Below are 24,522 nucleotides of genomic sequence, written 5' to 3' on the forward strand. Positions count from 1 at the left end.
ATTCCTTTGTTTCCACGAGATATTTAAGATGCTAAAAAATACGGTCAAAACGCTGATTGAGCTTCACTTAACTAAACTCCTTTCAAGTATTCAAAAGTGGTTAGGTGAACTGCTTCAGAATAAGGACATGTCGGATATAGCAGAGATTGCCTAATTAGGCCCGTTCTTTAAGTTATGTAAATACAACTTACAAACAAGTTAAACATTCAAAATTCACTTACACAAAGATTTCAATAATTTGTTAAAAGGCATTGGTTTCTATTGATTTGTTCAAAATGATAAGAGTTGACTCGACTATTGAGTTTCATAACTTATACTCTTCTTCCCCTTCTTTTAACTAATCAGTGAATATTTTCATAACCTCAATATTCATAAACCGGTGAATAGACCAATATTTAAATGATTTTTACCTATTGTTAATTAATAACATATTTGATAAACATTATGCGTCTATGAAACTTGTATTTTAAATAACATTTTATTACATATTAATCATAGGAGATAGTTTACAAATAGCCGGCTCACATCAGAGAGCACGTCTCGCAACACGTCTCCCAGTGACAGCTTTATTCCTTTCTTACACATTGATTTATATTTCCCAGCACTCGTAAACTTTGCACTATACAAGAAGGATGTTACAAATCATAAAAAAATATTGAATGTCTTATCTAAATATGCTATGTCTTAATAATATACGCTATTCTTATGTTTCAAAGTCTGAATTACAGTCTCAAAGATAATCATATTCCGTTTTAATTTAATATTGTTACAAGATAACAAACCGTTTGTAACCGTTTGTAAGATTACTCAAATTACAAATAATGCTTGAAAAATATTCGGTAAACCTTTTTTTATTTATTAAAATGCTCGTCAATCTAATAGAGAATTAAATTTCGTATACTTACCCACTCTGGAGTCGAAGAACTTCGGAGAATCATAGGCGGTCCATTCCAGTCACAGATTGTCATGAAGCACTAATCACAAATATTCAAATCAATTAATAGTACGTTTAATAATAATACATTCCACCAACACAATACTGAAAGATTCAACATACACTTCACTTTGAAATTTCAATATACACGAATATCAATATTTTTTTACGGGTCAGTCGGTTTGAATATCGTAAGATAGCCCGCGTCCCTGAAGAAGTCTGTAATCGACCGGGCCTTCCGTCGCGCCACTGAGCGGAGTCGCGGGCTGCCGACAGCGGCGGCAACGCGCATGCGCCGCGCCACACCGCCGCCGCCCGCCCCAACACTCGCGCCTAGACAACACTTATAGCATTTACCTCAACATTGCTCCCCACATTTAAACACTATACCACAAACCCTACTGACACCCGGCAATATGCTGCATACTTTACAAACAATCGTAGCATCCTAGATATTTAGAAACCACAGCAAAAATGACACTAGCAACAACGTAATGATATCACGAGATCCACGCGCCATTGTGCCGTTTGTCAGCGTGCTGGACTTTCATAAACGTCAATGATGACATAAAATGACTCGTAAAACTTAAATAATCGATTGTCAGATATTTCGTAGACGGTGAAATTAAATCAACATTTATGTCGGAACTCGAACAACTGTTTCAAGTTTATTTTGTGGGTTTACGTTTTTTTTTTTGTTTTACGTCACCTAACCGGCTAAAAATATTGAATCAATATTTGGGCTTCGTAAACAAACCGGATGAGTGCGTTCCCGCTTCGTGTTTATGTAGCCGGTAAATGGAGGCTGTAAGCTTCTCTTTGTGCCCAAATATTAAGCCTCGACAAAACGATGACCAGAAAATACTCAAGTTGGAATGATAATGTAACCAAAAAAATAATACCTTGGTAATTAACCTTTAATTTCCTTTGCAACTTCTTTAGTTTTCTTGAAATTTAGTGTAATATTTTTTTCTAATTAATCATTTGTCTTATGGAAAAATTTCAAGGGTTCTTGTAAATTTCTTTAAGAATTAATTACGTAAGGTGTAATCGAAGAATCTTTCAGGCAACTTCGAAACGTGACGGACCGTATAGTGTCAGTCGAAATCCCCTCTCGGAAGTCGATGTAGTTGTCCCACTTACATTCATCAAATAAAACTTGTATAAATCATACTTACGAACATCCATCAACAAAATTTATTTATCATTTACTTTAATTAAGGATAAAATAAAACTGTGATTTCACTTTCATTTAGTATATTTAGATAATATCTGTATAAAATTTACATAAACAACAACAAAATGCATTTAGCGTATGTCGCTATTCCACTTTCTACAATTTAACCGATAACATAAGAATAAAAAGAAAGCTGACGAAAATTAAAGAATGTTTTAAATCAGAACTTTGTTGTGGTATCACAAAGAACCTTTTTTTTATTTAAACGACAAATTAAATATATGTATAATTACAATTTTTATAACACTAACCATTTTCGTTTAAATAATTCGATTTATTTTATTATCAAAATCTTTCCAAGGTTCATATTCAAATCTTTCGTTGCTACAACAATCTTTATGTACTATAACCGTGTTTTATTGCAATTTTTTTAATCAATAACAACAATTATTATTATTAACCATTACATAAATATATTATTTTTCTAGCTAGTCAAATCCAATAATTTGTTTTCAACATTTACTAACATACAAAAGTATTTAGCAATTATCTCGCACAAATGTCGTCTAGACAAACTAAAACGTTTAATGCTTACAACCATTTTCATTTCATAACCTAAGCAAGTTTTCGTAAAACGTAATCTTGTTTTCATATTTTATAATCTAAATACAACTATTGTAATTGAACTTCTACGAGCATAGAGGCCACAAACATAAAAAATAAATCAATGCTTTTTTTTCTTAGATCGACTTGAACTAATTGTATCACAATTTTTTTTTATCCATTTAAACCGTAGTATGGTTAATTTTTCCCATGTACCTCGCTACACGACGCATATACTATAAGGATCCGCTCTTATTAATATACAAAATGCGATAAAAAATAAACCAAACTGGATACTAAAGATCTGGGATAATCTTGATATTAAATTTGTGGATATATGCTAAATACCACTTCTTCAGCAAATACTGTTAAATAAATATAGCAATAAAATATCTGTAAAATGAAAATGTTCGGAACAAAGTAGAGTAGGTACAAATTATTTATGAAATATGAACAATAAACCATTCTTCAATATTGAAAACTACTCGACCCAATTATACTCTCAGCAATGCAATATACAATTTGTAACTTTTTATATCAACGGTAAAAGCCATTGAAAAAACATAAATGGAAATTTCTGAGTAATACAAGAGTCGCACTTGAAAAAAAAATATATTCTTAACTACTATTAAACATTAAAAACGATTAACAGAATTTTATCACGTAATTATATCAATAACTAACTATATCAAATCCTCTTTAGTTGCACACGATAAGTTTTACGAATAAGGCAAGTTTATTAATGAACATTGAAAAAATAATTTTTAATTAAAGTATTACAATTTATCTACACTTTAACTTACAACAACTGTCATATATTTACAATGTAGTAAGTGTCGCTACAAACAAACGATGCGCTCTGTAAAGGCGCCAACTAAAGTCATGTCAGTTGCGAGAGCAGCTCTCAGCACTTGTGGCCCAACAGCGTCCTTCACTCGCAGAGTAAACTCCTTACGAAAAGGCGCAGGAAGAGAGTCACCTACCGCATTCAGCACCCTAGTCCTCCCAGCCACATCTAAAGGTTTTCCTTCAGCGCTACTACCAAGTATTTTACGAACGCACGCCGATCTACATGATTCTTTTTCCGCCTCAAACAGTTCCCTAGCGGCTATCTCAAAAGTACGTCTCTTATCAACACCACCGATATTCGAACCGTTACTTGTAGCACCTTCTGCCATTGCTTTTAATGCCCCAGCTTTAAGTACAGCTGGCAGTAAGAGTTCAACCACCGCCCCTGTTGTACGAGAGCGTAAGAAATGCAAAACTTGTTCTGCTTCACGAGTTTCATCGAACAGGCGTCTCTGTCGTGAGGCTGGGACAGGTCGGGCTACATTCCATGCTTCGACCCAGGGATTACCCGGTAAAAGCATCCGATCACCTAATGACCCACCATCATCCGGTTTCCAATCTCGGGGAGAATACCAATGGACGAAATCAGATAGCTCCGCACCGGGGTTGGCAGCTTTGAACGCTTCCATGTCGGACAGCAGCGAAGCACTCATCATTCTCGCACGAAGTTCCGAAGCTTTAGCATCATCACCCAGTCGCACCATGAGTTCTGCATCCTCTTCTAATTGATCCTCTGTCTTCGGCGCGGGATCCTATATGAATTGATAAAAAACCAATTTTAAAATACATCCATCTAAATACAGCGAAGACAACATAACTTACATACCGTCGCAGAAGCAACAGTACTCTATCTAACAGTGTAAATACTAGGCAGTACCGTAACAGCAGTGACGTAGCGGTCAAGCGGATACCGCGTTATTCAATTATTGTTTACGTTCATTTTTGCCGCGAGTTACATTATGCTGTCCAGCAACTTATAGAACTAGCCTGATTGAACAAGTACAAACCTGTGTACGAGGAACGTATAGCGGCGCCCCATTCTTGAGGGTCTCATTGCCGAGACGGGCGAGTCTCCCCACAGGGCGGTCCCAGGGCAGCTGGTCCTCCCCTGCCTCGCCCTCCGAGCAATCATAGAACTCATCCTCGGAGGAGTTACCGGCCCCGCCGACACCACCTTGTGATACACGTCTCACGCAGCAGTTCAGCAGCTGCAGTTTCTGGTGTAGGAGGCAGGTCCTCGCGTTCGGCGGACCTTCCGCTACGCTGTTATAACAAAGAATACTACTATATCAGGGTTGATTGCATGATAGCTTATTACACTCTTATTATGTTATTTGATTTATAAAGTTCTATAAATCTTGAAATTATAGTTTTTATTCTATTTACACATACCGTCTGAATAACTTCCTTGAACATTAAAGCATGCACAGCTAAGTCAAGAACGGTATCGAGATAACAAACAATTTTTTTAGCTGTTGATGATTCGTTTGGCTACGTTTTAAACGCTCTATTCCGTACCACAACTGTTTTCGACTACCGCCATTGTTATGTTTGGAGAAAGCATTTGTTTCTCTAAGGACTACGAGTACAATGATATGTATAAACCATGATATATCTAAGCGACATTTTAATTTGAAAGTAAAGTCATTTAGCACACAACCGAGCACGTATAAGAAAACTTTCGTACAAAAAAATTAAGAATAGTCTTAACTCTTTATTCATTAAATAACAACTGTCACGTTTAGTCGATTCCGTTTAACTTTCACTACGAAGGTAATTTTAGGAAGACAAACGTCCGACCTCGAAAAGAAAGCAAACAAATCAAGAGAGTGCACAGCGCGCTGCTCTCCGGCTAATGTGCGAATCGTTTTCTCTTTCGAGTATGCAAATTTTGCAGCTTCCCAGAGCAGCGAATCGAAATCCGCTAGAGGCCTGGGGCGAGCCACCTGCCGATGACATCCGAAATATCTCGTCTCGTATCTATGTCGTGACCCAGAATCATCAGATCCAGTCGGACGCGCGATGCGCGAACGCTCTTGGTACCGTTATAATATTGAATTACAAATGAGCAACAGACGCGGCCAGGAGGCGAGCGGCAATGTACCAAGTTTTTCACGATGCTGAGACGTCTAATCGGTCGGTGAACCGTTTGTTTACCGTCATCGGTGGCGGTGGCTATGAGCGGCATGGGAGTAGGTCGGGAGCGCCGGTGGGGCGCCGGCGACGCGGCCCGCAGTGCTACGCGCGTGCTAACCACGGACGCCGGCGCATCAGACATGTATCTAAATTCAACTATCGAAACAAATCTCTCGAGACTCGTTTGACAGTGACCTCGTGTGACTTAACGATGATAAACAATTGGTGTTACTAAAATATTCGTGAGAGTGTTGACAAAGTGAACATAGGATTTTCTAAATATTTACCGATAATTAGAGCAGAATGGTAAGAGATTTTTTTATTGATCATATTTGTCGTGAATCAGTTACTTTGTGGATGGAAACTCTTGTTGCGTTCGTTGACCCACTTTTAAAAAACTTTTCCAATTAACATGTAAACATTGTTTACGTGAATAAGTGAGAATTAAAAAAAGTTCACCTCTACAGAAGATGAAATCGTTTTCTGAAAAACGAGGATAATGTAATTATTGTATATGTTGATGAATAAAAAATCTCTTGAAGTATTATTGCATCGTTAATAAGCCAACGTTTTTACCACACGTTTAAAAAACTATGAAAACTAAAGGCAGTACAGTAGTTAAATATAATGGAAGGAAATGTACTTTAAAAACATCCTTAATCACATTTTAATGATAACTCTTCCGTCCGAGATACTCGCAGGGTTAAATATGTTTAATAGCAGTTTGTTTAGTTGGCGAATTTCATTGTACTTGAAGTTAATGTAATATCTGCGGCGGCCGGAGACATACTTAGCACCGCACGAGGCAATCGCTGCTTTTGTTTCATGAATAGTTCCCATTTCGAACTTTTTCAATGTGCTTTACCTAGAGTACAGTACATTTGCATTTGCAATTAAAACCACCAAGCTAGAGTTAATTTAAAACTTTTCAGCTTTCAACCAACCTTAAGTTCAAAATGCTTTTACTATAAAATATATCTTTATCAAATTTGTGGTGTGGAAATTGTTCATCACGTCATATTAAAAAAAAAGGAGGTATCTTTTGTGAAGTCGGTCAAAAATAGATAATCATCAAATTCCATCGAAAACATCAGTTATTAGTTTCAAAATCAGTATAAAATAAGAATTAAATTTATACTCAAACAATGAACAATACACTAAAATATGTCACATTATAATAAAAATCATAATTGAAATAAACCAAAATAACATCATCTATTCAAAGTAAAACAATCATGATGTGTAATAGATGAAATATGATACTAATAAAATAACGAGGATAATAAACAACATACGTAATAACATCTATTCAATTAACTGAAAATAAGCGTATAAAGTTAGATGAGTTTCTTATTAGAATATAACTGAGTCTTGTTATAGATTCATAACATGCGACCAAGCCTCTCACAGCCGACTCAATAATTCATTGAGTGAAAACTATATGGAGACGATCATTCTAGGAAATAGAAAATGACAAACGCGAACAGCAAAAGTATAAATCGATGCAACTATATTTAATTTACCTGACTTATTTGAAATACTGAACGATTAAAATAAGAGAAATGTTAAACGAAGAGTAATACAAAGAAATGTATGAATTTTACTGCGATAAACATATAGCTATAGTTTCTAATCATATTAGACATGCATGAGCGAAAGCGTCTGAGAAAAAACACGCGGAAACTTGCTAGACAATTTTAATGTATCGTCAATTAACACTAGTTTTTGCTAAAACAGTTTTCTCATTAGACTTAGAGCGACTGGACAAAAACAAAGCGGAGACGATCGAGAGACAATGGGAAGAATAACTGTGCTAAGATTCCGTACCGTGCGTGTACCGTGGGATGACGGTTACTCTACGTTTGGATAAATGTGTACACAACAACCTTGATCACGACAATTGGAGTATTTTGCGATTAAATTAAGCCAGATTTAAGAGCTTGCTTTCCTCTGTTTATCAATTGTTTTCTAATCTGACGTCACCTAAAATAGCCCGCGATATTTTACTTCTTTTAATCTTAAAAAGGTTAGAAATGGTAACCTTTATCAGATGATAGATTTGAAACTTTGCAATATCACTATTGTACTTCCAATTGATGTTTTACTTTAACAAAATCTCAATATCGAAAGTGTCAAGTTTCTGCAAAACGTACAGAATAACCGGTATAGCAAAACTGAAACTTTCACTGCGCCTTTGCATCTTATATTTGTCTCGGAAATTGCCTTGTTTAAGCTAAAATACCTTTCTAGTGTCCGCGGAGACATTGCTATACAATGGGAAGTTGTTTACGGTCAATCATTTTACCAAAGTATATATGTTTACGGTAAATGTAGTTACTAGCGGCCTATGTAACTGCAATAATACGAAATAATAGCACATTAGGGAAAAATATTGTTTGAATCGGTATCAAGTGAATCATTAAAGTTTTGATATATCTAATCTGGATAAAGATCTTTGTTCGGTGATAATAATTTTAGTACAGTTGGTTTCGAGTATATTTTCACATAAGACGACTAGTTTTAGCGCGAAAGTGAAGTTCAAGTTAGCTGAACGACACACAAACGTATGAGGACAGTGGGTCACGTATACGTTAATTAATTTTAACTGAAACTTTTTGGCGAACAATATACTATAACGTATATTGTGCACCGAAAAGGTTTTATTCAAATTATAAACAACTTGTAGGTTAGTAACAATTACCCATTAACATGTAAGAATACGGTAAAGAGATTAGAAACTAGGAATAAGTGGAGATAAATTTAACCGGAAAAATATCTTCAAATCTTTCTTTTATTAGTATACAACAAAATCTCATCAACTTTCTAACGGCAATTTTCTTGTTTTTGTTTCAAAAGTTGCTTAACAACAGGTTTTTCTTTTGAATAAAATATAGCGAAGTTTTCGAGTAAGTTAAAACAACATAGAGACAGTTTGCGAAGAATTTCAGAGATACAATCGCAAGAGATTGCTTTGAAGATAGAAAAGGACGCCGACTTAATTCCCGATAACAACAAAAAATCCTTTTCAACTTACAACGACTTTAGATTCAATTAGGAGATATTCAAAGGTGCAAAATCCAGTAAATGGATAACTTTTAAATGAGGACATTATTTCTATATTATATCTAGAAAATAGAGGTTTTCAAAAGTGTAGTTTCTTTGTAGGGCTGGTAATAAGAAATATTAACATGCTAAACGTAAATTTTGATTTGGTAAACTTGGTTTTCTATTACTAAAACACTTGGCATAGTTTGACCAGGTATATAAAAACCTTCGCCATACTGCAGAAACATATGAAAATAATTTCTTTGCGTATATAAGAATTTTAATTATTATAAATCCTGGGCTTATGTCCAGGATTTTTAAATTCTTGGTTGGACTATACAAAAAGATATTTTTATTCTTTAAAAGAAACCGATAACAATGTTTTTGAATTATGGTTAACCCAAAGTTTCAAATCAAGTTCAGTTTTCAGCAACTTAACGATGATAAAATTACTTAGTACTAATAAAGTAAATGATAATAATATAGGTACAATTAAAATCAAGTTGACACATGTATGTAATATATAATATGTCATGTCCATATATGATCGTAATGCGATCAGGTGGGAAGAGTGCATTGACCCCGGCAGGTGGCGCATTCGTCTCCGTCAAGAGCGACGGGTCGTGAAGATGTATTGGAGTTCGGGACTCGCCCGCGCATTTTAGGGTTGTCACATGATTCTTTTAGAATATACCATATCAGTAGGGAAATTAACCATATAAAACTATGAACAAGTTATAGGGACATTAACAGCTAAAGTTGTTTACAGGCCAGTAAATAAAAGGAAATATAGTAATAGTGCGTACATTATCAAACTAAACGCATATACAATAAATACCTATTTCACGCCTGTTTCCTGCGAAATGATGATATTTCCCGATATCAATTTTACTTCCTGTCACAACATCCGATCGGGAATTTATGCCTTTATCGCATATGTGAAATGGAATATAGCAATAATTACTATGATATGGTATACTAAAGATTTTTTGCACAAATAGTCAAAGTAAGGCTCAAAAATTCTTATTAGTTCCTCCTAAATGAATATCTAAAGGAATCCTAGATTATAATGAAGTCTTTTTCGCTTCTTTTGGGTTTAATTAAATAATAACAGAAAGGTTAAACTTTAACATATAACTGTAGCGTAATAAATCCGTTAGAAACAAGTTTCTCAAACGATTTGTATTAAAAACGTAAAACGCACTATAAATGGAATTAATGAATATTAAATAGGCCGAGCCCAACTTTCAAATTTTATATTTTTTCGAAAACTATACATTTAAGAAACAATTATTGTGGTATTCGGAACCGGTATAACGGTTTAAATTATTAGTAAGTAATCAAATAATAGTTTATATTTAATATTTATTTTCAATTTGCATAGAAATCTTAGTAAGCGATTGAAAACATAAAGATATGCCACGTAGGTACTGTACAAAAATCTGTACATCTTGCAAAAAAAAAATTAAACCATCGCATTAAATGTTGAATCGATCGTAATAGAGATTTCGCATAAGTTCACAAAGCTATCTAAAACTCGATCAATGCACACATCATACAAGGTATGTCAGCAACTATAATTATGTTAATTTAAATCTTAACAAACGTGTTTCGCGTCAGTCGACATCGCGGCCGGCGTCTCTCGCAACGCATCAGAGCGCTGCACTTTTTACGCAGCTCTCCAACACCAATACGCACAAAATGACGCACCATAATCCCACTTACCTACAAACGGGTAACGATCCGTTAACTAATAAGTAGCAGTTGGTAAATACAGAGTTTGGACTTATAATGTGGCAAACGAGGTTAGCATTGACAGGTGTAATATGAATCGGTTCATAGACTGTTGAAGAAACCACACAATAATACTGCAATTATTCCTTAGTAATGTGAATATAGTTCTTGAAACAATAAAATTTCCGTGCACATACTCGTATGACGCTTTTTAAGTATCTTATACCATTGAATTAGGAGGCCCAAGGATATCATACTATAGTTATATATTTTCGAAACTCTATATTGCACTGACGTGTTAGTTTTCATTGCCATCTCAGGTTTTCTTGATAATTACAATTTTAACAATTATAGGATACAATTAGCTAATAGCCACATCCATAACTATTGAGATCTTTCAAGCGATAACAAGCAACATTAAATAGCATTCTGTAACTAAGTTTTAAGTAATTATTTTCAAAAAACAAAACCGAATGAATCTTTTTGTACAATTTTAGTAATCATCAATCTACAGACAAGAGTGTTTTTAAAATAAATATGATAGTAAATCAAATGTTTTCTTCCTTCGCAGCATAATTTTCTTTGTATCGGACTTCATAATATTAAAGTAGCAATAACGGATATTAAAGCAAAGCTTCCGCGTTTACCATCCTAACTTCATATATTTTCAAAAGCTATCATAAAATAGATCTCTTTCGAAGTAATAAAATTAATAAAAATACTTATTGGATCATATAATAAAATTATTAGCTACGATAAAACACCGAGAGCGTGGCAATGCCTTTGTCAAAACTAGTACAGTCGAATTATTTTCTTGATATTATAAAATAAATACATACTCTACAAACAAATTATTACTAATTATGTCGTTAACTAAGATAATTATTTTTATCGTAAGATCAAAAACATAAATGCTACAGATGATAATTTAAATAAAACAAAGGAAGTTCCGCCGGCACTTGAGGAAAGGAACCTAAATCATTACGTTACGAAGCTCCACGTCGTCCATTAACTGGCGCCGGCTATTTGCGAATTCATGGCGCGTTAGCAGCTCGTGTTACGTGCATCTCTGTTGTACACAACCAGGTAACTGTTACAACACTATAAAAGTGAACACATGCAGTTATTTAAACTCACCGTACTTCAATGTTAAATCTTTATTACACTCGTATAACGTAAGTAGGTAGTATTCTAGGATGTTTAGAGTTTATATGACAATACTGATACTGCACTATTTATAGAGTAAAGTGTAGGCGTTGGGCTATTCTGAAATCCTTCACACTACTGTTTCTTTATACCAATTTAAGTACAACTATGCTTATTCTGCTTCACCATAAGATTATCGAAGGTTCATTAAATAATTATCCAATAAATAAACAGCTGCCATTTCGTTATCAACTAATAAAAAGTACTGTTTATTTTTATTTCTAAAAACAATCATCGGAATTAAAAGTCAAATAATATAAAAACAGACAGATCGAGTACCATGTCATTTTTGAGGTCAGTTAAATGTTTCTTAACTGAAAAAGGCATGAAGTACTGTAAAATCTTTAGATTTACAATTAAATGTGCAAACATGGGCAATATCCTACAAAAATGCACTCCACATGTTTCCCAGCATTCTTGGTTCACTGTACTATTTTTATGGAGGCAGGTGAACGGAATGTAGTGAAGGAGAGCTAAATAGGATATTAATGTATAGGACTGATGCCGTACGGGAGTGGGGACAGGTGGGGGCGGTCCGTAGCGATATTGGATCGTGATCCGACTTACTGCTCCACAATACCTTCTATCGGCAAGTTGGTGATATAGAATTTATTAAGATATGTTCAAGCTTTGATCTCAATAATTTAAGTAAAGTATAAAAGGAGTCCGAATATTGAATCCATCATGATATAGATTCACAAAAGTTAAGGAGAGAAAATTTAAATTAATTTAAAGCTATCTTACCGTGTGATTATCAGCATAACCATTCTGTACAAAAAGTAGACAGTGACACAAAAAAAAAACTTTTTATTGAGCGTTCAATTTTTTACTTTATATCGGCGTGTCTTATCGTGTACCAATATCGTGTCTGCGAAATATTTTTTAATGTTAATAAATTGAATATACTGCATGATAACGACAAAATATTCAAACTACGTTTGCAGACGATTCGTATAAGATTTTTTGCTACAAAATAACTTATTGATCTGGTAATTTATGGTAAATAACAATTTTAATGTTTACAGCTCTCTACTACCCATTGTACGATAGGTGTGATATAATAATATTAGTATTTATTATATTATCATGTCATAAAATTGACGCACACACATTTCGAGGTTTATAATGGATTTCGATCGACAAAATACGTAGGCAGTAAACCGCCCTTTGATTACGCGCTAATTCCCTTTAAAAGCTTTTGTAAATTCCTTTCATAATAGCGCAAAAACATACCTGTGTAGATCTACTAATATTATCTACAACCTTTATTACTCGTCAAATTATTGGAAACAACACTATACAGACGAATTGAGTGCCTCCTTCTTTTGGGAAGTCGGTCAAAGAGCACACCATGTCTCATAAGACCTCTTGCGTTTTTTCATATCCAAATCAAAGGTAAAAATTATACATCGGTACCTAATCTAATCGCCATTTAGTAGATACCTTATAACAAACATCCATTTATCCATCTAAACTTTCGCATTTGTAATATTAATAAGAAAATACAAAATTAAAACTATGAATCAACAGTTTAAGGAGTTACGCAACATAAAGGCGGTATAGGAAAATAGAAAACAAACATTGGTACTGGCCAGTAACAATGGCCAGCAGTATCAACAGACCAAAACACACCTCGACCATAAAATACAAAGTCGACTGCAATAACCATAGAGCGGTACTGACCGACTATACCGCGCCCACTAATGCCTACCTTTATGCTTTCTTCCCACGTTGAATATTCTCTCGAACCCTTCCTTAGTCAAGAAACCGTTAAGTAAACAGTTTTCTTTCCTTAATAAGAAAGCAATGATTGTTGTATAGTTTAATTTAACGGTAAATAAATGAACTTTTCTAAACTACTTCAAGTTATAGCTAAAGTCTGTTAACTTATTGCATCTTTGCATACAAAATTGTTACGAATAGAAACTGCACCAACTTTTTTGACTGCTATTTCTAAGAGCTTTTCAACCTACGTATAGGAATGCGATTTACACCAGTATGAACGGATTACGGTACGGTCCTACCGTCCATAATCGTAACCCAGTGGTACCGGTAGCCATCGCCAAGATAACGGCATAGCACTTCGGGGTCAGTGGGCGATATTGCAAAAACTGTTGCTTCTCTTGACACGTCTATACTTAAAAAAATCGTGATCGTTTAAATCTAATGAGATGTTCAAAGACGACGACTAGTTGTAGCTGGCGTCTTCGCCCGCGTGAAAATAAAAAAATACAGCCTATGTTACTCTCTGATAACGCAGCTTTTTAATGGAGAGAGAATTTCTGAAATCGGCCCTGTAGTTTTTGAGTTATTACAATACATGTATGTGTATGACATACGAAAATCCAAAAACACAAATCTCTTTATAACAATAGTATAGATGATATTATGTTAAAGTTATATCTGGGTTACCTGGGAAAATTTATAGGTTCTAAAAAAGTTTTTAGAAATGTGAAACGATAGAATAGATAAATATTAGTTAGAGCCAAAATAGAAGGATTGAATAACTAATATGCTCTCATTAATGCATGGTCATATGTTTTTGTAATGTAGGTAACCGGAAATAAACTGTCCGCGAATTACCTTATTAATTATGCATAATTATTGGTCAGTCGGATTACACATCTCGAACCCTACGCTTGCGTTTTATTTCGTACACCACAGTTTTTAAAATTAGTTGAAGTACAACCAAGTAACTAGGACACAATGTTTACTCGTTTGTATCAACTACGTACAGTTTATTTGTTGCTAATGTGTTAGTTATTATGATAATAATAATAATAATAATAATAATAATTATGAATCATGGTATTATGTTTTCGCATTTGTGCATCTAATGCATAAAGATTATCTATACTAATATAATAAACGTAAACACACACTTCTTTGTTGCCTAAGATGTCAACAATCACAGCATACTTTCGAATAACTCTTTTTCAATAAAAAGCCCTACACTTACGTCACGCTTTAGGCTATATATTTTCACGCCGTTAAACATAGGGGGTAAATATTTTGGATAAAAACCCTTATTTGGGAAAGAGACCATAAGTTGTTGCCAACATCAAGGAAGCAAGGTTGCCATGGTTTGTCATCATGTCATGTCATTTTGACATTTGCAATTGATAATTTGACAAATATGAACGATAAAATTAAGTTTTTATAATTTTATGCGGATGAAGTCGCATGGGAACAGCTAGTTTGATATAAATAAAAAGTTTAGTTGCAACCAAACCTGTAATATTAATATTATGTACGCTGATTCCGGAACTACATTAAAATACCGATCATATTATCATTGACATTGGAGAAGAAAACCGGTGAAACTAATTATCACATAGAAAGTAAAAATTCGCTAGTCATTCCAAAAATATTGACGATCATGTTAAAAAGTTAGATTCAACTTTCACTAAAACATCTGAATTCTTTACACAGAAATCAAGATTATCTTATAAGTAATAGAATGAGTCATTTTATGCTGCAAATGACAGTGGACAAATATCTTTTACTAGTTTTATATAAATGGCTATAGATAACTAGTTTTCGCCCGCGACTCCGTCCGCGTGGAATAAAAAAAAACAAAAGTGAGCCTATGTGTTCTTCCAGACTATCGTCTACATCCATACCAAATTTAATTAAAATCCGTTCAGCCGTTTAGGCTACAAACTCTTACAAACATTCATCCATCCATCCATCTATACTTTCGCATTTATACTATAGGTATGAAGTATGACCCTATATTTCTAAGACTCGTAAACTACTAACTGTTTATAACACCACCCAACTATTGTTTATACTGGTTCCTCGATTTAGAAATCTGATTTATCGTTTCCAAACGCTTTCAACAATTATCACACAAACGTAATCGATGTGTACCGGCTAATTATATCTATTCAACCGTCTGCCTCACTACAACCACATAAAGAACAACAAACGGGATAGAATTGAAATAAATAATACTAAAAGAAAATTAAACGCAGTCTATTAAGAGCATCCAATAAAACATTAACACCAAACACACATGTAAAATAAACGCCGAATCATCATCACCAGCTCACTATGCGTGCCCACTGGAGGGCTCGGAGTCAACCCTAAAGTTAGGGTGACTAGGCCTTAGTCAACCACGCTGGCCCGAGGTTGTTTAACCAAGACCTGTAGATTACAAATCAAGTTATAACCTCAGTGGTTATAACCACCGACCGACGTCGGTGGCCACCGACGCTCTACGCCTAATACATAAATGAAAATAAAAAATCTTTGATCGAAAGTTTGATAATGAGCATTCGTTGTGTTCGACGACATTATAAAACTAATTTGCGAGTGAGGGAAGTCATCACATCGTCGCGGGCAAATTGAATCGCGCCTCAAAGTATGCGACTCTCATAAACATTAACAACTTCGGAAGCGGTTAAAGTTTGATCGAGGAAACCAATTGCCGACTTGAAATACGTTTTCGGGCGCGAGAACGCCATAAAACTTTATCGTCGCCAATATATCTTCAACCCCAAACCATTTATCTATACTTACTCGGATGCAAAGTAAGAATTTAGCATTAGAACGAATATTAACATATTCAATTTAATTTATACTAAAATAACCCAAACAACCTAACAGAACGTAAAATCTACAACCATCTGCCACTAAAATTTACTATTATTTTCCTTCAAAAACAATGAATTCATGCATTCAAAAATTTCTGGCGCAGTGCGGACGAATAATAAATAATGTTTAGCACAATGCATGCTCAAAAATATTGCTACATTGTTGACCAGAATACGTAATATGACAATTTCCAATTCATCTCTTCCTAATGCGTTTACATTGCGAACAAATTGGAATGAAATGTTGGATCGAAATGTAAATTCAAACGAATCATAAATCAAAAAGGAATGTCCATGGTTTTTATGTATAAAGCCTTGTACTTTATAAAGCCTTACCTACTAAGTACTTTTTAGTACGCCATAGTACTTTATGCACTAATCAAATTCATAACCTCATAACTTCCAGTACATTGTTTCAAATGGAAGATCATTTATCATATGTTGCCACATACCACACAAACCACATACATGATTTCACAATTTATGGTTTTAAGTTAAATCTCCTATAATTGATTAACTTCTAAAGTATTTTATTTGACCTAGACATCATTACAAGATATATTTTCCCACACAATTAGCAACAATGGTTCGTTGTATGTACGTAACCATATACTATTCGACATAAACGTGTTGAGAAACATATATTTAATGATCAATTTTACTTAATATAATGTTAAAGAGCACTGATTATTTTCCTCTGTTCAATCACTCTTAAGAGATGGGATGTGCATGAAACTATTAACAATCTTAAAGCTAACTTCATCAGTAACGAATTACTATCTTGTATAATAAAATATGTCAAAGTTAATAAAGATGATGCGAAAGTGAATCGGTGAATAGGAATGTAACAGCAACAGGTACCGTTAGCAGCGAAATCGGCGTCGCGCAAACGGGCCAATGTTACCGTCTTACAACACAACCGGCCCCGTGAGAGTAAACATCTGTTACAATGACCGCACCATCTATGTTTAGAAATTTAATCGATGTCTCATCAAATATACATTTTAGGGACTACTTTCGGATTGCCCATGCTTATGATATACAACACAAATTTAAAAGTTTAATTGTTATTGTTTAGGAGCAAAAATACTTTTCAGTCTTAAATTTCGTATAAGCAAATACCTTATCTGTAAATTTAAGTCTCAGTTCATCCAATTCTGGCGAAGCATACCAGTCATTAACGGTTATTCTAAAAAGACTGATACTGTACATCAAACTATTGACGCAAGTGTAGGGAAAGCCGGCATTTCCAGGCAGGTGCATCGGCGTGGCGTTCTCTCTCCACCGCGCTGGCGCACGCGCCGCTTGATCGCCCCGCATGCAGTCTCACATGCACAGTCTCTCAACATGCAACCTATCCTCTATGTGCTCAATTAACATACATTTAACACATAAACCATGCAATCTATTTACAACGTGTTATTAAGCACGGAAACGGAAGTTTACTTGAAAATGCAATATTACTTACATTTTACATAAGAAACATAATGTTACACAAACGAAGAAAGTAAAAAAAAATATCATGTTTTTTTCAGGGTCGTCACGCTCACGAAAAACTGAAATCATATTTCGGGTTACTCCTGGTCATGTTACATCTCGCACAAGCGCAATGTCCTTGGAAGGATACGCCGATACTACAATCTACATGCGTCTGCGCACTCAACTTGGCTCGGGATCTCTCGGTACAATGTGACCAGGTAACAATTAAAAAATATTAATGTATGTAAAACGCAAATACAACAAATATTTCAATACGCACAATAAGATGGTTTTTAGATTTCCGCATCTGCACCAATCGATGAATCGATGGATAAACAATAGTTTATGCTAAATATATTTATTTTCAGGTTGACTTCCCCATGCTCCTGACTGCGCTTAACTCTAATGCCCGCAAAATATCAATTGACCTTTTATATATAAACAACTCTACGATACAAGTTCTAAGCGATGACATTTTCTCGAACCTTAAGATTCATAACTTACAAATATCTGGATGCAATGTGAAAAGAATAGAAGACGACGCGTTTAGAGGACAAGGACCATACCTGAAGAACTTGAATTTACAAGACAATGAATTGTCGGAGGTACCCGTAAGAACACTCAGGATTTTAACCAATCTGTCATTATTAGATTTATCAAAAAACCGAATAACACGCGTCGGTAACCACGCTTTTATCACTCTGCAAAAACTAACGACACTAAAGTTGTCCGACAATAACGTTACTTTGGCACCTCAAGCCTTGACAGGATTAGAGAATTCGCTTAAAAATCTCAATCTGAAAGGCACTAGACAGAAAGTTGTTCCAGAATGTATAAAAGGACTTCGTAGTTTAGCATTTCTTGATCTTTCTCAAAATAGCATTAGAGAGCTTCCTGGTCCTGAAGGAAGTCGAACTTTTGAAGGATTAGATTCCTTAACGGCGTTAAATTTAGAAAGAAATCTACTAGTTAACTTAAAAGAGGACGCGTTCAGCGGCATCAAAAAAACTTTAAGTTCATTAAGCTTACTAAATAATTTATTGCCAGAATTTCCCACAGCCGCAATCGCAACTCTAACTGAACTAAGAGTATTAGATATCGGATTTAATCTCTTAAACAAAGTACCGATTGACGCTTTTTTGAAGAATCCTTCTATAACTTTGTTGGCATTAGATGGAAACCCATTGCCTACTGTTCCAGAAAAGGCTTTAGCGCATTTAAATCACACACTTCGTGGCCTAAGCGTGGGAGGACGATTCTTAAATTGTGATTGCCGCCTCCGCTGGATAATAGAATGGATACGTAGCGGTGAACTACAAGTTACCTCTCGTGAAAGGAATCCACAATTTTGCGGAAACCCTGCACGATTCCGTGATAGAGGCTTTTATAGCTTTGAACCAAGTGAACTTATTTGCGATCAAGAGAGTACAACAATTTTGGAGAAATTGCTTCCAACCATAAGTACGTCGACATCTACGACGGAGAAAAATGATGTTAATCTAAACACTAGTCCAAGTACCACAACGTCGACAACAAGCTTACGGACAACTTTAAGTTCATCTACAACTGTGTTAACAACAACAGTTGCAAACGAAGAGCCGACAAGCAAGGCTAGCGTACAAGCTACAACTACTACAAGTGATAAACCAAGTCGCATACCATCAGCAAAACCAGCGGTACCTAATTGGAGGCACGGTACAAATCAAAGACCTCCATTAATTATGAACTTTCCTCAGCAAAAACCAAAAATAGACGATTCTAACGAAGTTATCGTTAAAAATGCTTATCGTCAAGATAACTCAGTAATAATCCAATGGGATTCGGATGTTGCCAACATACTCGGCTTCCGCGTTGTATACCGATTATTTGGAGATAAAAGTTTCAAACAAGGACCGCCGTTGGAAGCCAGTGAAAGAGAATTTAAAATAAAAAACGTCCCGTCACAGGTAAACTGAATTATACTTTGTATATCCTTGAAATCTTTAATTTAAAGTACCAGGTCCAATAAACATGCCTTTGTTCTGTTTTAGGAATGTATCGTCGTCTGTGTAATTTCTTTGGAAGAAGTCCATGTGAGTCCTGAGACAGTGCCATACTCACAGTGCAGAGAAGTACGCACTGTATCAGCAGCTGCCTCTAATATGGACAAAATCACAATAGCTGCGAGCGCAGCTATTTGCGGAACTATTGTAGTAGCGGTCCTTATCTTTGCGGCGGCATCACGTCGCCGATCTCGGACCGTACATCGACTGCACAACCAGGCACCTGAGAAGTTGCCCAGCGCCTGCTGCGGTGGTCTTCCAGGAACGCCGAGTCCCAACGGGCCACTGTCTTCACTAGCTACAATCGGCGGTTTCGGAAAGCAGCGTGAGTGGGATCAGGTGTCGGCTTATAGTGCACGTTCGATCCCCCGCGCACGTACCTATACAGAACCGGCTGCTCCGGAACCCCTACCGGGCCGACCCGGCCGCGCTCGATCCCTTGCAGACGGCCAGTCACAACATAGTTTTTCCCAATCCGGACGTTATGGTCCACCAGCATACCCAGGCAGTTTGTTAGGATCGAGAGCCGGTAAGTTCCCCTGACCTCCACCGATCTTTCGAGACATTTTATATTTCTTCGTAGATATTAGAAATAAGACTGATTCAATACTACACTTTCTTATTCTTTTATTTCTAGATCTACGTCAATCGCGGCAGTCGTTGGGCGGAACTTCGGAACGCGCCTCGAGACTGTCGTTGAGCGGCGCTGCCGGGGGTGCGACAGGCGGCACCGCCGGCTCGAGAAGAAGGCCGCGGTCACGGTCGCGGCCGGCCAGTCGGTATAGCGTCGGCTCTATAGGACTAGGTTACTGTGACACGTCCGACAACTGGACGGATCACGATATGGACATTTATATGGCCCGAAATCCGACTGCGCGGGGCGGGTTGGTGCCATTATAGCGCGGCGGAGAGACCGGTGCGAGGTACAGAGCGGAGTCACGACGGACGGGTGGTCGCTGCTCGCACTCGCGAAAGGGCCCCTCGGGCTACACCTCGGGGTGCACGCATGAGCATCGCTCGCGCGACCGTCGCCGCCGCTCGCTCCGTCGCACACGCAACAAGCAAGATAAATGCATACACCGGACATGGGAAAATTATGATACCAACAGTTGATAAGTCCCGATTTTTAATAACTTATAACTACGTCGACGTTAGTTAGAATACTTGACTGAAATGTCTTTACACGAACCTAGGTATATTTAATAAATAAGATTGTTTATTAGGTATTAATAATAAGCGAAACCCACTCGAACTTAAATAATAAAAGTTTACAAGTTGGGTTACAGAAAACGATATATAACATAATGTGATGTGAATTTTCATTGTAGAAAGAGATAACTTTCTAAATGCAAAATGACAATTATAAAAATATTAATATTATGAGTGTTTAACGATTTGTTAATGTTTAAAATAAATATAGAATTATATAAAGTACGTTAAAAATATCAATGTACATAAAATAAACATAGGTATAACGCCCGGCAAACATCTTGAACATTTAGTTGCGCAGAAGTCGATTTTTGGGTCTTTTTGGCGGGGCAAGGGGGGATGCGCGCGCGCGCTCTGTTGCTATTGGTTAATCAGTCGACCTTTGCGTCCCGCTTCGTTCCCCATGTTCCGTTTACTCCTGAATACACTTATCTCCAATTTTGTTGGCCCAATTTCGCTGTTACTTATTTTCGGTAATAATTGTTTATAATTTTTTTCTATTGTTGTTATTATTGAGTCTCATTTGTTTATTATTGTTAAGTTTTATTTGATTGTTATTGTTTTGACTTTTTGTGTTGAGTATGCCACGAAAAGTAACATTGTTCTAAAAAGACAAGCCAGGAAAATAGTATATGATGTATATTGTTTCATGAAACAAGAATCATCTAAAGAAATTGCACAAGCTGTTTATGCATGTCTGTCATGTTCTTAAAATTTAAAATTGAATTTTTCATTCCTAATTATTAGTAATACTCAAAATAGGTCAATTATTTTGTCCAAAACGTACGTGCGCGAAACTTCCCCCACTACGCCGCTTTTTGTTCAAGGAGTTTGCTGGGCGTTATATGTGTTTTAAATTAATCAATGAATTCTTACAGCAATTGTTCAAAAGCAATACACAATGTGTGAAGTAAATACTGCTAGTCACAATTGTTTTCATTTATTAATGCACAAGATTATATATTTACCATTTAGGTAGTAAATGTACATAAAATATTAAAAATACTATGGTACTTATTCATGATTTTATGTTAATGATCTAGATTTTTATCTATTATTAATTAAACACATTATTAATTAAGTTAACAATTAATTTACATAATTAATGTAAGTGTAAATAAATAGAGTAATCAAACAATCGCCTAGAAATTTAGAATAAACATGAAAATTAGGAAACACCAATACCATATTTGTTATAATAATTAATCTCTACTGCAATAACTCAACAATACTCTATTAGTAGTTATTTTTTTTTAATTGATAAAAAATCCCAAATTACTTTCATATTAATTTAAATATTTTGATGTATATACGAAAATTGGTTATGATAAATATATAATGTATCAAGACATGTTAAGAATGTGTTTGTAAAATAAAAATCTAAAGATGTTCATTTTAAATAGATTTAAGTGAATTTATGGGCTATCCCAATGGTGCTATTAATTATTGAAAATTGTACAGAGAATCTATGTATTATGATAAAATTATTGAAAATAATAAATAGCTTTATCTATATGTTTTTAATACAATAATCTGTTTCCCAGCAAATTAAAATATTTTTAATAAGAATAAACAAACAGATAAATTCTACATGTCACTTACCCCGGTAAAAGAATCCGATGTTCCCAACGATATTGTAGTTCTTGTACAAACTCATACCAGATGTGTGCCAAGTAAGGAAGACCTCCTGCATCTAACAGCCTGATTGCAGTCACCGAGAGTCTCCACACCAAACCATCTTTAGGGCTTGCCTTTACGTAACTACACAGTTTTGACTCACTGCCCTCACTCTGCAAAGAACAAATAAAAATTACACAATTAGAGCTATGTTATAAAAAATAGAATGTACAAAAGTGATTTTATTCAATTCTATTGCAAAAAATGTAACTAAAATTAATCAAGGACAAAATGTCAATTTCTTAAATTTGGTGCCATTACCATACATGCATTAAGCCATTGTAAATATTTTTTTGGTACATTTGCATTATAAAAAAATAGTAATTTAACATACTTGCTTAGATTCCAAATCTAGCCGATCAGGATATGGAAAGTTACTGTTTTCAATTGCATCGGGAAAAACATAATACAACAATGGCATCAGTAGATCATCAGTTATTGGTCCTACAAATTCTGTTACACTTGTCCCCTGACCAATTGCAGCTTTTACTAGCTTTGATATTGTTATAGGAGCTTCCGTTATCTTGTGCAATGGATTCACCAGCCCCAAACTCTTACTTAAACCTAATATATCCATTAATAAATTTCTTTCATCTAACAATGACATCATTTTATCTATAATTCCAGATAATTGACATTGAATGTTGTTTCGTAATTTTATTGTTATTGTCCATGTTGGAGCCATTATTGGATCAATATCGGAATATATTGAAGAATCAACAATTGCACTTTCACGGAACTGCGGCCAAATTGCATTTAAACAAGCACTTTGTATAGGGTTATTTTCAGCTCCAAATGGCAGGTCTGTCAGTTCCTTAACATCAAATTCATCAATTGATAGAAATTCATTAGAATTATTTCTCTGTTTCCACAAAAATGTTTCATAATCTTTTAGTTCGAAACAGAGTTTAGTAGATACAAGAACAGCATCAAGAGCTATAGGTGATGCAATTTTAGATTTAAACAAACTCATAAGACCACTAAGATGAGAACAATGATTTGAAATTCTCTTCAAATGTATTGTGTCAAAACTTGTCTTGTAATCGTTATCCTCATACACACCTAAGTATACATTTTGCCAATGCTCTCTTATTTTAACAAATAAAGGTACACCACACTCAACATTACCAATTGCTATGTTTACAGAACTCATCACCAGTTTAATTATACTTCCTTCTACCAATGGACTACTAGAGCATAGCATTAAATATCTCTTTAGACCGAACCAATTAGAAACAGGAAAAGGACTACCGTCAACATCATCCATAAAATTTGACGCTGATTCCCAAAGCCCTTTCTGTAAATCAGAAAGAAGCGATTGATCATCTGAATATTCTACTTCGTTAGTATTTTTCACAGGTTCTAACATATGATACGACAATGTGAAGTGTATGCCACGAAGCTTTATATCTTCTGATTTTGTAATCCATTTCTTTGTGTATTCTGATGAACGTTTGGGCAATTTCGATTTCGTCAAATGCCACTCATTGATAACCTCCTCCAGTCTTGCCACGAACACTTCCCACTCAGACACTGTAGTGAAATCCTGGTGATAAATATCATATTCATCGATTTCCTCATTCATTTTACTAAGCTAAATTCGTAAAATAAATAAAATCAAAGAACAGCTGTTTTGAATTATGTACAGATACAAAATTCTTTGTTGTTGTTCCAAAATGTCACTTGTCATTCTGTTAGTTTTTACGAAACTAGTTTTGCCTTTGCTGCCAAAACGGTGAAAAAAATATTTTGAAGTCATTAAAATACCACAACAAAATAATACGTATTTTTTAGTACTTAATAGTTTAATGTTTTAAGTTACAGGCGACTTTT

At 35.2% G+C, this 24,522-nt stretch overlaps 2 protein-coding genes across 3 annotated transcripts; one reads left to right on the plus strand and one right to left on the minus strand.

The window, feature by feature from the left end:
• Positions 1-2,199: 2,199 nt before the first annotated feature.
• Positions 2,200-24,374, minus strand: LOC106099674 (rab3 GTPase-activating protein catalytic subunit). Its single transcript, XM_013278278.1, has 4 exons — positions 23,024-24,374; positions 22,615-22,802; positions 4,571-4,826; positions 2,200-4,315 (listed from the first exon to the last, which is right to left on the minus strand). The coding sequence occupies exons 1-4, from the start codon at positions 24,272-24,274 to the stop codon at positions 3,554-3,556; spliced, it is 2,457 nt and encodes an 818-aa protein (XP_013133732.1). The 5' UTR covers positions 24,275-24,374; the 3' UTR covers positions 2,200-3,553.
• LOC106099673 (vasorin) lies at positions 5,555-22,038 on the plus strand. Of its 2 annotated transcripts, none has more exons than XM_013278276.1 (5): positions 5,555-6,005; positions 17,818-17,979; positions 18,130-19,707; positions 19,792-20,332; positions 20,441-22,038. In XM_013278276.1, exons 1-5 carry the CDS (start codon positions 6,003-6,005, stop codon positions 20,701-20,703), a joined length of 2,547 nt encoding a protein of 848 aa, XP_013133730.1. In that variant the 5' UTR covers positions 5,555-6,002; the 3' UTR covers positions 20,704-22,038. The 2 variants fall into 2 exon arrangements, with proteins under 2 accessions (XP_013133730.1, XP_013133731.1); XM_013278277.1 differs by having other exon boundaries at positions 5,558-6,005; positions 19,792-20,128.
• Positions 24,375-24,522: the final 148 nt, after the last annotated feature.

This window comes from Papilio polytes, unplaced genomic scaffold (genome assembly GCF_000836215.1).
Source record: "Papilio polytes unplaced genomic scaffold, Ppol_1.0 DF824102.1, whole genome shotgun sequence".
NCBI lineage: Eukaryota > Metazoa > Arthropoda > Insecta > Lepidoptera > Papilionidae > Papilio > Papilio polytes.

What these genes read in the sequence shown, in the direction of transcription:
- LOC106099673 (XM_013278276.1), top strand. An exon ending in TAAAAAACGTCCCGTCACAG is followed by an intron (nt 19,708 to 19,791) that starts GTAAACTGAATT and finishes GTTCTGTTTTAG; the next exon opens with GAATGTATCGTCGTCTGTGT. An exon ending in TTTGTTAGGATCGAGAGCCG is followed by an intron (nt 20,333 to 20,440) that starts GTAAGTTCCCCT and finishes TTTTATTTCTAG; the next exon opens with ATCTACGTCAATCGCGGCAG.
- LOC106099674 (XM_013278278.1), bottom strand. Translation starts at nt 24,274, where the DNA reads ATGAATGAGGAAATCGATGAATATGATATTTATCACCAGGATTTCACT. An exon ending in TAGATTTGGAATCTAAGCAA is followed by an intron (nt 22,803 to 23,023) that starts GTATGTTAAATT and finishes TGTTCTTTGCAG; the next exon opens with AGTGAGGGCAGTGAGTCAAA. An exon ending in TATACGTTCCTCGTACACAG is followed by an intron (nt 4,316 to 4,570) that starts GTTTGTACTTGT and finishes CAATTCATATAG; the next exon opens with GATCCCGCGCCGAAGACAGA.